Below are 14,018 nucleotides of genomic sequence, written 5' to 3'. Positions count from 1 at the left end.
AAGGGGGTATTCCCATCTCCAAGATCCAATATGTAGTAGGTGTAATAATGATATTAGCAAATGCCTCCAATTAGAAATGTAGTATAGTTTTTCTGATTCACTGTGTCTCTTTCCTCATATGCAGGACCTTATGTATCCATGATTATGACTACTAGCAACTAGCTAAATGTCACTATATGAGTGGTCGTAACCATGGATACCTAAGGTCCTGCAATACCTGCACATGAGGAAAGAGACATGGCAAATCAGAAACTATACTACATTTCTAATTGGAGGTATTTGCCAATATTATCATTATTACACCTACTACATATTGGGATAGGATCTTGGAGATGGGAATACCCCTTTAATGCTTACATTTTGCCAATATCTGTTGATATATTGGATCTTTTCATGTTTCATGAAAAAAAAGTCTGCTTAAGTGCTCCATGTTAAAAGATTTTCTCCTCTCTTTACATGACACAGCTTAGTATGCTGTTGGAAAATTCAGGACCTGATATTGTCCGACTAGAAGAGACGCCTCCAGGACGCAGGAGGAGAACGGGCCATAGAGAAGGTGAGAGTGGAAGGATACCAAAAATAAGACTGTTCATTTGATTTAGCTTGAACACTAATGTTCATCAAAGATGATTTTGCAGAACAACACTTATTAAAGGGGATTTCCGTTTTCAGAAAAGCTTTGTCTCTAGGCATAGTTTATTTTTAAAAAAAAAAAAAAAAAAAAAAAGTTCTATAATCACTTCCTCTACTCCGCCGCTGCTGCTAATGTCTGTTAGGTCAGAGGCTCGGAGCAGCTCATGCTGTCTAAACGGGCAGAGCCACTCAGCTTACTGATTGGCTGCAGTGATGACAATGTGATATCAACGCTACGGGCAAAAACATATAGATGTGCAGTGGCAGAGACTCAATGTTGGACCTGGGGAGAGTGAGTACAGTTTGTATTATTAATAATATTATTATTTTTTTTTTATTGATCACCAATGACAAAACCACAAGAGAGGGGATCCGCCCACCAAGGACCGCAAACCCTAAAAAGGGCGGTACCTCTCTCCCGCATCAGTTGGTTTCTGGTCCTTGATGGGGGAACCTGTAGCAGGCTTACCTGTTAAGATCGTTAAAAGATTTCTTTACAGCCCTCGCCGGTCTGGTTTAGGCAGGGAGCCCCGGCCAGCGCAGGGCTCGTGGACACCACGGTGGGCTCAAGGGGCTGGCACATGTGCGGCATGGCGGTGAGCGGCGACCCCTGCCTGGTGATGGGCTGCTCTGGTGTAGTGCAGGTGGTGGGTGTAGAGTGCCTGCTGCGTGCTGGGATTTCCTCCCTGCAGGTCACGTGAGGCCGGAACCGGAACTGCCGTGCGCCTCGGAAGGCAGGCACATTGCGCGGCCGGAGGGCGCGACCAATGACCGCATTGTTTTCAGTGCCTCATTATTTTCCGTTAAATGAGGTTGATGGACTCGTTAAAGCAGTCCGATCTACCATGAGCATTGTGGGCGCTAGGCCTGAGAGGTCAGTGCAGGCTTTTATGTTCTGTGGTCTAGATTAGAAAAAAAGAAGGGACTTTCCATTAAGTTAGAAAATTCAGGGGCTGGCACAAAAAGAATGGAAAAGGCCTGAGAGGAAGGGCTCCCTTCCCCCTTCTTTTAAAAGAAAAATACCCCTTTTGGAGGAACCTTCTTAATTATTTTGGAACAAGGCCCAAAGACTTTATGTGGCAATAACTAAAGCGTACAGGAGAGCCTCTCTGCCCTTTGACGTTATGGGGGCTTTGAAAGACCCACTTGATAGAAAAGTAGACACCTTTCTCAAGGGTACTTGGCAGGTGCCTAGAAGCCGGCTATAACAGCAACATGCATGACCAGATCATTGATGATCTGGCTGGAGCAGCTGGAATCCCAGCTGAAAGACAGGGTGGCAAGGAAAGATGTCTTGTCCACCATTCCGCTAATGCAAGATGCAGCAGCCTTTTTGAAGATGCCTCAGCGGACTCTGAGATTGGAAGCAAGGTCGACCACCCTTTCCAATGCTGCCCGCAGGGCTTTATGGCTGAAATGTTGGCCAGGAGATATCCAGGCCAGAACAAGACTATGCTCCATCCCTTGTGAGGGAGAATATCTCTTTTGCCCAGCGCTGGATAAGACCCTTGAAAAAGCGGGAGACGTGAAGAAAGGCATGGATAGACTTGGAAATCCTATCTATAGGCTATCTTTCTGGAAAATATAATTTGTCTGAAGCAAACCTTTTAAAGATCAGGACAAAATGGGAAGATTGCAGAAGAAACGGTAGAGAGCTCTTGTTCGGGTCCTCCTCTCAGGTGGCCCGGAAATCGAGTCAATGACTCCAAGCCCAGGTAGGGGGAAGGCTTTCTTCTTATTACTTCCTTGCCTAGGAAGGCATTTCAGCCAGTAACTGGATCCTCAGCCTTATTAGGTCAGGTCTGAAGTTAAAATTCCAGTCGGTCCCTCAAAGAAAGTTTGTTCTGAGTCCTTATCGTTCCTCCCTGAGAGAGCAGTCAGCCTTACAAAGAAGTTCTGGACTTGGATCAGAAGGCCGTCCCTGTGGAAGTCCCAGAGTTGGAAAGAGGGAAAGGGATTCTACTCCCCCCCCCCCCCCCCCCCCCCCCCCCTCTTTCTGATATCCAAACCAGACAGCTCTTTTAGGACTATTGCTAATCTAAAAGCCCTGAATAAATTCCTAAATGTACAAACCTTTAAAAAGGAGTCAATCAAATCAGCAATAAAAGTGCTTTTTTCTGGTAGTTACATGGCAGTACGTGTCTTTTAAATCCAGTACCATCACGTGCCCATACATGTGGATTGTCAGAGATGCTTAAGGGTGCCATTAGTCATTAATGTGGTGGTTAGGCACTTCCAATTAAGGGCCCTTCCGTTTGGGTTAGCAGTAGCCCGTAGGGTATTTTACAAAGGTGCTGGCGGAAGTCATGGCTCATATCCAAGATTGAGAAATCTTGATCATCCTTTATCTGGATGATTTCTTTGTGATAGGAAACTCGGCCCACCAATGTAATAAACACCTAGAGGGGGTAATGACCACCCTAAGAAACCTGGGATGGTTGTTTTAATGTAGAAAAATCCAGATTAGTGCCCTTAAAAGCTCAGCACTTTCTTGGGATTATACTGGATTCAGAGATCCAGGAATTTTACCTTCCAGTTTTAAAAATAGAGAAAATTCAGTGCCAGGTGAAAAAAAGCTGTAAGAGTTTCCTCCATGTCTCTTATGGGTGCAATGTCCCTGCTGGGTACTTTGGCATCATGCTTCCCAGTGGTTTTATGGGCACAATTCCATTCCAGGGTCGTGCAGTGTGACATGTTACATAACGAGTTTTCCCTTAGAGGACAAAATGATGTTGTCTTGTCGGTCAGTACAATCCCTTTGGTGGTGGTTAGATGTATCAAACCTCTCCAGGGGGGAGTTCCCTGGGTGGTTAATATCACTAAAATAGTCACAACAGATGCGAGTCCCACAGGGTGGGGAGCCCATCTAGGTAGGGAGGTGGTCCAGGGAATCTGGACTGAGTGAGAAAATGCTTTCCTCCAAAGTAAATTAATTGCTGGCTGTAGAGCGGGCTGTAAGCTAGTTCCTTGTATCCCTACAGGGCCAGAGTGTCAAGATCCTCTCGGACAATCGAGTATCTGTGGCCTACATAAACTGCCAGGGGGGGAACTCTGTCAAAAACTTTAATGAGAGTAACTGTCTGTCTGTCTGTTGCAGATAGCGGAGAAGCATCTCCTTTCTCTGACGGCCCTACATATAAGGGGGAAGGAAAATACCAAAGAAGATTTCCTAAACCGCAATCCTCTGAGACAAGGGGAATGGGTGCTGGATCAAAATGTCTTGGCACAGCTTCAGCAAAAGGCCGTTCTGGGGCTAGTGGGGACAAAGAATGCCCAAGTTTGAGGACCTCCACGCAATAGGGACATGATTATACCCACCTGCTGGGACTCATCCCCAAAAGACCGGGATTGTAGAGTAAAGAATAATTTGGCTCAGCTCTCCATGAATACCCTAAATTGATCCCTCTCCCCAGAAAATCTGTCAGGAAGTTCCACAACTGGTTCGGGGGCAGTCAACTTTACCTCAGTGGGTCCAGAAGACATAACTACTGTCAATAGCAGAGAGCTTTGGGAAACACCCAGAGTACTAAACTGACTCTGGAGCTGGGACTGTGATGATTCTAGCCTCTGGTGATCCCCGACCAGATCCTGAACCATCTGAGTCAGAATCGTCACCTGGTCACAGAGTGCATGTACTGGATCCATTGGTGAGTGGGGAAAAAAAAAAAGTATATGGCCAGACGTAATGTGACGCTAGTCACTACTCACGGACAGACTGAGGCAAATCAGACGTTCCGGGATCAATACCAAGAGAGCACGTAGACACCAAGGGAAAAGTCAAAGGCGTAAGTCAGGTCACAGTAAAGGGCATACACTGCCCCTTTGCAAAATATATATTGTAGTGCAGCGGTATTCACACTGTGCGGTAATGAGGCAGTGACCAAAGTACAGTTCAACTTAAGCGTCTTTTATTTTTCCAAAACTCACATATTTAAAGGCAAACTGTATCCTCCGGTTTGCAGCCGGGTCATCAAAGAGCAGTCCATTTCCAAACCTGTTGTCGTGGGCGACTACGCCGCCACATTGCTCTGAGGTGCGTCAGAAGCTTTGCCTTCTTGGGCTCTGTGTTCAGGTCACACAGGCCAGTATTGCAGAGCCTCCTGCTCTGCAACTTGCAAGCACAAAACTGACACACCCAAACCTTTGCTGCAGGTTTTTAAATAAAACTGTGGACATGAGCCACATGCAAGACCCAGGCTGAAGGGAGTGAACTGCCCCACTGCCATTCTGTAGTTCACTCCAAAAATAAGTGCCCCTGCCGGGTTTTCTTAAATCTGACTTGGTCAAATAGCTTGACCAAGTCCAAACTTACTTTTATTTTGCACTGCAACCACAGGTGTGTCTGTGCTTGCAATGCACTCCAGCGGGTTCAATATGCCTCTATGCGCATCCTAGGGGATACATACCATACCTCGCATATAATTCCCCTCACTGTCTCACAATATATATACACACATGCAGACACGCACACTGCCCCTCTGCAAAATATATACATGCATACATACGTGGCGCCTGTGTCTATAGCGCCACAAAATGCCTGCATGTGTGATATAATTCATATGTATTGCCAGCAATGGTGAGAGATAAGTTCTCTGCTGTTTTCATTACATACACATATTGTTACTGGAGGATTGTGCACTTTTGTCCAAACCAGGAAGTTTTGCACGATCCCTCAGATAGGGGAGGAGGTGCTTCAGTTCTAGATGTAGTGTGAGGAAGGAGCATCATTGAGTTCTCTGTGCAAGGGAGAGAAGTGTACTCTCTGCATGTACAAGCTAGCTGCACAAGGCAGGATTCAGTCCCTAGAGCACAAAGACTTCCAGAGTCTGTGCTAAACTGAAAGACTGCTCGGTCTTCATATAACCAGCAGTGAAGTGTTTTCCCAGGAGCTCAGCAACCGTGTGGAGTCAAAGACTCCTCTGCAAAAGAAAGTGAGTGTTCTGACAGGATTCATGTTGGCTGCTCCCTGGAAGGGATCACAGATCCATTAACTGTTCACTTTGGACCCCTGGGGATCCAAGGAATTGTGTACCAGAGGTATAATTAGCAGCAGGAAGGCTACACAACCTCACAGCAGAGACTGAACCCTCACCATGCAGGTGTGTCCAAAATCCTGTATGTGAATTTTACAGAAGCTTCTGGAACTGTTTGCTGAACTCCAGTGAAAGGTATAAACTGGTTATTACCCTGTCTCAAGCTGATTATTTCCTGCTGTGCCATTCCTGCTCCAAATCCCCTGGGAGCCAGCCCTGGTTGGAAAGGGTTAATCATCTGGCACTGCTCATCACCACCTAATTCCCAGGGGCCCTTAATAGTGCCCGGCCATACCAGGCTGAACATCCCAACTGGCGTCACAAACCTTTTTATTATTAACCCCCACAATTGATAAAGACTGGCGTGCGTCCCTGGTCGGACCATACCAGCACTCGGACCGCCGTGCACCAGTACCGTGACCGCAGCGGCCCGGCCGGGGCAGCACACACATACATACATACAGTGGGTACGGAAAGTATTCAGACCCCTTTAAATTTTTCACTCTTTGTTTCATTGCAGCCATTTGGTAAATTCTAAAGTTAATTTTTTTTTCTCATTAAAGTACACTCTGCACCCCGTCTTGACTGAAAAAATACAGAAATGTAGAAATGCTCAGACACTCATATTTAAGTCACATGCTGTCCATTGCAGTTACTTGGTATCGATTGGTTACGATTACTAACAAGTAATTAACTGTCACTGAGTGATCGTAACCATGGATACGTAAGCTATTGCAATGCCCTGCACGTGGGGAAAGCGACATAGTTTATCAGAAGACCTATACTACATTTCTAATTGGAGGTATTTCCTTATATTATTAATAGGATCTTGGAGATGGTAATACCCCTTTAAAAGAGCAGCCATAGACTGGTTTATGGGTACTCTTTAAGGGCACCTCATTGATGATTTGTACTAGAACTGGAGTAAAATAAGGCTTATTTAAATTGCAAATAATAACTAACCTGAGTGTTTGGGTATTCTATTATGGTTTAATAGATCAATTATTTTTTTAAAGGAATAATGACCCCATTTATCTGTTTTCTAGACCCTACTCACTTGACGTCTCCAGAAATGATAACAATGAAAGAAGTGGAGCCTGCTCTTCTGCCATCAGTAGAGGTGACTGCAGTGAACATATACAATGAGACATATAATTATTATTTCATTGACTTTTCTCCGGCACAAGAAAATAATACAAAATAGTGGGCTCCTATTTAGCAAGCTTTCACCATCCACTGGCACCAAGCTAACACCAGGTTAGCTCACTGTCATGTAGGAGGTAGACTCCGATCTGGGATGCCCATATCTCTATCTACTTATTTTTTTTTCCCATTTCTTTCTTTTTTTTTTTCTTTCCCTTTTCTAGGCTTGGAATCGGAGCAGTACAAACTCCTCTGTGACACCACTCCAGATAGAGGGAACAATGCCAAAAGAGTCTCACTGAGCACCCTCTATTTTGTCCGGCAGGACCAGATCAGCTTGGCAGTTTTTTAAGATGTTGATCCTTGCCTCTTCTCCTTTCCGCTCATTCTCCAAAGCATAGCGCATAGCATGGAATAAAGATGGAAAGTAGCCACCATTCCAGACTTAAAGGGGTTGTCCACTACACTCAATCTGAGTGTTTGCCCCCATTAAAATAAAAACACAACCTCCCATGTCCCATGCCAGCGTCGTTCCAGTGATGTTGGCACTCGCTATCCCTGGGGTCACATGAGGTTGTTACGTCATGTGAGCCCTGCGCAATCAGTGCCGGCATCACTGCCTCTGCCTTTGTACGTATAAGTAATCAAGAGGCTATGTGCCCACGATCAGGATTAGCAGCGTTTTGGATGCAGCTCACCTACGCTGCGTTCAAAATGCTGCGTTCTACCTTACAAGCAAAGTGAATGGGATTTATAGAAATCCCATGCCCACTATGCTTCTTTTTAACGCTGCATAAACTCACCCGTGGTGCATGTTTACGATACGCAGCATGTTAATTTAGTCTCCGCTGCGGATTTTGACCAGTTGAATGTCATTACATGCGGTGGATCTGCATGTGCTGAAAAACAAGTGTGGCAATTAGAACGTAGTGTTTTGGATGCAGCGAAAATACACTGTGTCCAATGCACTGCTATTCCTGATCATGGGCACATAGCCTTATACATCCGAAGGTGGGACAGTGAAGCCGCCGCTGATTGTTACATCACGCAAGCCCTGCACCCAATCTCATGAGCCCCTGGAGGGCGAGTGCTGACACTGCTGAAATGGTGCCTGCATGGGAAGTGAGTGTTTTTATTTTAATGGGGTGCAAACACTCAGATTAAGAAAGGGGTGTCCTAGTAGTGGACAACTTCTTTAAGGACGGGCAAATATATCCTCCATTCCACATTTCCTGTGCTTCTGCTTATCCTCTAGTCTGGCATCGATAATGCTCTTCTGTCTTTCCATAACATATGTACACAAAGCAGGCCTTCTTTGGTGGCTCTGCTCCCTTTTCCTCTGCTGTCCTATCAGCAGCAGCACAGACTTCCCTTGTTCTATCCCATCGTCCCACCCATATTTTGCTTCCACCTAATCTTCACTCCTTTCTCCACGTGCTCGTCGGCCCCGCTGAGGATTACAGCTCACAGTGCTTGACTGCTGACCCGCACATTTTCACTCTGGTACCAAGAGTCCTCTGCGAACATACAGCAGCCTGATCATCTCAGCACCTGGTGTCTAATAGTTCTTCAGGCCCTGGTAGGCCCTCCTTGGCTTAGGAACTGACCACTCTATTCCATCAGCCTAGGTCTCCCCTTGCTGGTACCTATAGTTTTCTCTATTGCTCTCTCTTTCTCCTTCTCCTCTCATGTCTCCTTCTAGAGAACAGCACTCACACTAGCCAGGGTACCCAGCCTAAGTTACCTGTCTTGGACCAGGCCATAGACTGCTGAGGAAAACACCCACCCCACAGGTGATGCTGGGAGGTGGCATGTTCTGCTGTAGCTGTTCAACATGTTATATTTGATAGGATTCACCTCCATACTTCATTTCAGATCACATCATGCATAGACATCTCCTCTGACTTTTGGTGCAATCATTGAGGCTGTTGCATTACATTTATGGAAACATACTGTATGATGGTTGATATCTGACAATTCTCATTGATGGCAAGTTATTTGTTATGCTATGTACTTCAATTGCTGTGCCGTTTTTCTCATGTTATTCACTTTAATATTAATGATTCCAAATGTGAGGTACAAGTCTACCGTGTAAAAGGAGTTCTATGACCTTCCTTTTTTTCTTTTCTCTTTTTCTGCTATTATTAATGACTGCACCTTATTTATAATTGTATCTGCTCACATTCAGTATATGGTCTGCATGTTCCTGCTACTATTTATAGGTTTATATATTCTTATATAATATATTATACATTAAGGACCTGACAGACAAATGTATCGATTCCCTGGCTAAGTCCACTATTGAGGCGACTGGCTCAGCCTTGCGTCTGGCCTTTGCAGCCACTTGGGTTTCTAAGGCTGTTTCGACCTGTTCTAAGCAACTGCAGCAGGTTAACATTTTTAGTGGTCCAGCTGCAGAACTCTATGGCCTAGGCAATCAGATCTCTCTTGTGGGCAAATAACTCTGATCTCAATGACTGGAAGCTGCTTTGAAACATTATGGCCACCTGCAGAGTCCTTTAGTTGAAGGCTTGGAATGCTGACCCTGCCTCTTAGAAATCTCTTGCAGACTTACTTTTGTTGTTTTTTGTCTCTACGGGGCCATGCTAGACAGAATTATTTGTCAAGGTACCGGAGGCAAAAGCAGCTAGCACCTTGCTTTCACAATTAGGACCTAAATGGTCCAACCAAGACCACAGGACACTCTCTCTCTAGTTTTGGTCCTTTCGCCAATTTTCCTCAAACCGTCAAGAGAAGACACCCGCCACTCAAAAAGAGGGATGGCAGTCTTTCACCATTCTGGCACCTCTACAGCTAACTTGACTTGTCAGCCAAGTCCAGGACTAACAAGTCATCTTCTGCATGATTTGGCTGTCGTCTTCAAGTCTTGCGGGGCATAATGGCTTTCCACAGTCGATGGCAGTTGGGTCAAAGAGGTCTTCTGATCTGGATACTAGATAGATTTTTCTATTAAAGGGAATCTGTTAGCTGTTTTTTGCTATGCAATATGAGGACAGCATTATGTAGCAGCTGAGACACAGATTTCAGAAACGTGTCACTTTTTAGGCTTTGTGCTATTGTTTCCATACAGTACAGTTTTTTTTCACCAGGATATTACTGCTCGGACCACAGTGCACGCAAACCCTAGTCCGACCACGACCCCTCTCCTGATAAGCAGCTCACTGTGAATAGACCATGTACATAGAAAGCTGTGGTGTGTGTGTGTGTGGGGTCAGCTTTAGCTACATCTAAAAACTCAGTTTACTGGGTGCAGAAGCTGTGACACAAACAAAGTGAGACATCATTGGAATCAGGGTCTCTTTCTATATTATGCTGCTCTCTGATGAGGTGGCAAAACCTGCTGACTGATTCCCTTCAACCCTCGTAATCATCTTTTTTTTTTCAGATCACTTCCCTGTTCTCCCACAATGGCTTCCTGTGTCTCTCAAGTCATCTCTCCTTCACTCAGGGGTCATTGTACCCATCCCGCTTCAGGAATGATTCATATTTTTTTTTTTAATTTTAAACTTGTTTATACGGCAGTTTCCAAGAAAGAAAGATGGGTCTGTCAGACCCTTCCTCGACCTAAATTGTCTTATCAATCAGGTCTGGCTTCGGCAGTTCAGGATGGAGTCCCTGTGCTCTGAGATAGGAACCTGTCATGTTCCATGGAGGCTGTCTTCATGGGACATTCACAACACCTATCTCCACATCCCCATGTTTTGCCCCATCACCAGGGGTTCTTTTGCTTTGTAATTCACAACTCTCATTTTCAGTTTATCGCTCTTTAATTTGGCCTGGCCATGGCGTGTGTCCGCAGTCATGGCCCTTCTCTATGCTAGGGGGGTCATGGTTATCCCCTATCTATATGGCATGCTCACCAAGGCTCCTTCTCGCTTCAACAACTTAGTGTCTGGAAATAACCATGGACACTTTGAGATGTTGATGATCAATTTGAAGTGAGACAAAGTGCTTCTTAATCCCAGTGCCTCCTTTTTATAGAAATGTTATTTGACACAACTGCGACTAGGGTTTTCCTTATGGAGGACAAGAAGACACTCCTTCCCCTGACCATAATCTAAGACCCTCTTCCCTAGTTCATCTCTACTATTACGTGAGGATTTTAGGCTGAATAATCAAATCAAAAAATGACACCCCTCTACCAGAAACCTGGTGGGGTAATCAAAAGCATGACCACTTCAATAGTGTTAAAAATTAAATTTTTATTAGATTATAAAAAGAACAAAATATTAAAAGACAAGGTACCTCAGTTGTGAGGGACGAACTCTTGCAATACCCTATAATAATAATGGCTACAGAACTCAAATTATGGCTCTAAATATAGTAGGTACAAATTGGCAGTTGTATATGGGCATACCAATGCATATATTCCTAAATAACAGCTCACGTGGCAGAAATAGGGAGGAGAAAATATCCATCAGCTAAATTAAGGCCCAAAATAATATCTATAAATCACCAATAATAACCTTCCATATAATAAGGTAACAGCGTCTGCAGTACTGTGAGAGCCAAAGACCCAGGGGAGGAGTCCTGAGGAGATCATTTGCATTTTCCCACTGCATCTTGGGATAATAATAATAATAATAATTTTTATTTATATAGCGCCAACATATTCCGCAGCACTTTACAATTAAGCGGGGACATGTACAAACAATAAACTCAATACAAGGTGAGACAGTTTAACAGTTACATCAGGAGTGAGTTCCCTGCTTGCAAGCTTACATTCTACACGGAAATGGGGGGACACAATAGGTGAAAAGTGCTTGTTATTTCAGGTCTGGCAATTATAATAAGTCGGGATTATCATATAAAGCTGTATGATCCGGTCATCAGCCTGTATGTGATAAGTGATATGGGATAAGTGAAGGGTCTCCGCGAGCTCAAAGAACACTGGTAGGCTTGCAAATTTTGGCGCGTTTTTCACTGTTTTCATAACACATTAACAATAAGAACATGGAAGAGTCCAGGAGCCATTTGGTGAGCTGCATATCCTGCTACATGTTCACAGACTTGCCAGTGGAAAAGCCAAACTTCACATGCCAGAAATGCAAGCTTGTGTCTCTGTTGGAGGAAAAGTTGCGAAATCTAGAAGAGAGGTTAACTACCTTGAAAATCATTAAGGAAGGTGAAGAGTTCTTAGACAGAGCAGAATTATCTCTTCATGATACAGAAAGAGAAGAAATTCGAACTGCACCTGACGAAACAGAGGAATGGAAGCATGTGACCCACAGAAGCAGGAGGATCGAGAGGCAGTCAGCACCCATACTGCTCAGGAACCAGTACCAGGCTCTCACGCAGGAGAACCATGAAGAAATACAGCAAGATAAGACTTTGCCAGCAATGAATAACCTTGTAAGCCCTCAGAATCCTCCTGGATGGAGAGAGAAAAATGTTGTGAAGAAAAAACGGAGAGTGGTGGTCATGGGGGATTCCCTGTTAAAAGGAACAGAGGCCGCTATCTGCAGACCAGACATAACCTCAAGAGAAATGTGCTGTCTTCTAGGAGCAAAAATTAAAGAGGTGTCTGACAGGATATCAAGACTCGTCAGACCTACAGATCACTACTCATTCCTGCTAATACATGTGGGGACAAATGACACAGCAAGAAAGGACCTGGAAAACATATGCAGTGACTTTGAAGACTTGGGCAAGAAAGTGAAAGAATTGGGAGCGCAGGTGGTCTTCTCATCCATCCTCCCAGTGGATGGCCATGGAACAATGAGGTGGAATAAGATTCTACAGGTGAACAACTGACCACGTCGATGGTGCCGTCAACAAGGATTTGGATTTCTAGATCACGGAATGAATTACCTATATGATGGACTACTTGCTAGAGATGGGGTGCACCTTACGAAGACTGGAAAACGTGTATTTGGAAGTCTCCTTTCTACACTCATCAGGAGAGCTTTAAACTAGAACAATGTGGGAATGGAAGCAAAAGGCCAGAAAAAGATATACAGTTGACACATACTATTGAGATCTCTGCTACTGGAAATGGAAAGGAAGAACAAAGGCAAAAAAAATCTAAATAATAAAAATATGGGAGGAAGGGAAACCAATCACAAACTAAAATGTTTTTATACAAATGCACAAAGCATGGGCAACAAACAAGGAGAATTGGAACTACTAACGCAGGAAAAGAAATATGATGTCATTGGAATCACTGAAACTTGGTGGGACGATACACATGATTGGAATACAAGGCTAAAAGGATACAACTTATTTGCAAGAAACAGACTTGATAAACGAGAAGGAGGTGTCGCATTGTATGTTAGAAAAGCGTATATCTGCACAGAGATTAAAGCAGAGACTGGGAGTTCTGTGGAAACTGTTTGGGTAAGAATACAAGGAGAGAACAACGGAAAGGACACCATTGTAGGCATTTACTACAGGCCACCTGGGCAAGCTGAAGATATGGATGAACTCTTTATGTATCAAATGACCAAGTTCTCCAAAAAAAATATGATGTAGTGGTCATGGGAGAGTTCAAATATCCAGACATTTGTTTGGAATCTCTCTCAAGTAAAACTAACAGGTCAAGCAAATTCTTATCCTCTCTTGCTGACAACTTTATCTTCCAAAAGGTAGGGGAGAAAACAAGGGGATCTGCTACTTTGGATCTAATCCTTATAAACAAGGAGGAAATGGTTGAGGAGGTAAAAGTGGCTGGGACCCTAGGAGGCAGCGATCATGCTATTATAGAATTTTGGATAACTAGAGGAGGAAGACATGTGAAGACTCAAACTTCAAGGTTAGATTTTAGAAAGGCAGATTTTAAGCGACTCAGAAAGAACAGGAGGGATCCAATGGCTGGATGTCCTTAAGGACAAAAATGTCCAGGAAGGATGGGAAACTTTTAAAAATGAGATTCTCAAAGCACAATCGTTAACAATCCTGAAAAGTAGGAAGAATGGGAAGCATTTAAGGAAACCAGGATGGATGAACACAGAACTTAAACACATGCTAAAAAGAAAGAAAGAAATGTTTATCAAATGGAAAGCGGGAGGCATATCTAAAGAAGATTATAATGCAGTCTGCAGAACCTGCAGGGCATGTATCAGGTTAGTTAAAGCTGACCATGAATTAAGGCTTGCAAGAGATGTCAAAAGCAATAAAAAAGGATTTTGGGGGTATGTTTAAGTAAAAGAAAAGTCAAAGATGCTATAGGATTTTTACAGGATGAAAATG

General features: G+C 44.0%; 1 protein-coding gene across 1 annotated transcript in view; it reads left to right on the top strand.

Moving 5' to 3' along the window:
* REC8 (REC8 meiotic recombination protein) overlaps positions 1-14,018 on the top strand; it is a 120,873-nt gene that overhangs the window by 25,084 nt on the left and 81,771 nt on the right. Inside the window, exons 6-7 of the mRNA XM_073671035.1 lie at positions 466-556; positions 6,713-6,786. Of these exons, the coding sequence (XP_073527136.1) occupies positions 466-556; positions 6,713-6,786 (165 nt within the window). The remainder of the gene's footprint in view (positions 1-465; positions 557-6,712; positions 6,787-14,018) is intronic.

The sequence above is a fragment of the Phyllobates terribilis genome, unplaced genomic scaffold (assembly GCF_046119375.1).
Source record: "Phyllobates terribilis strain yellow unplaced genomic scaffold, ASM4611937v1 Scaffold_1__5_contigs__length_1240528914, whole genome shotgun sequence".
Classification (NCBI taxonomy): domain Eukaryota; kingdom Metazoa; phylum Chordata; class Amphibia; order Anura; family Dendrobatidae; genus Phyllobates; species Phyllobates terribilis.
Note: the sequence above shows the minus strand (reverse complement) of the source record. Positions and strands in the feature narration are given on the sequence as shown.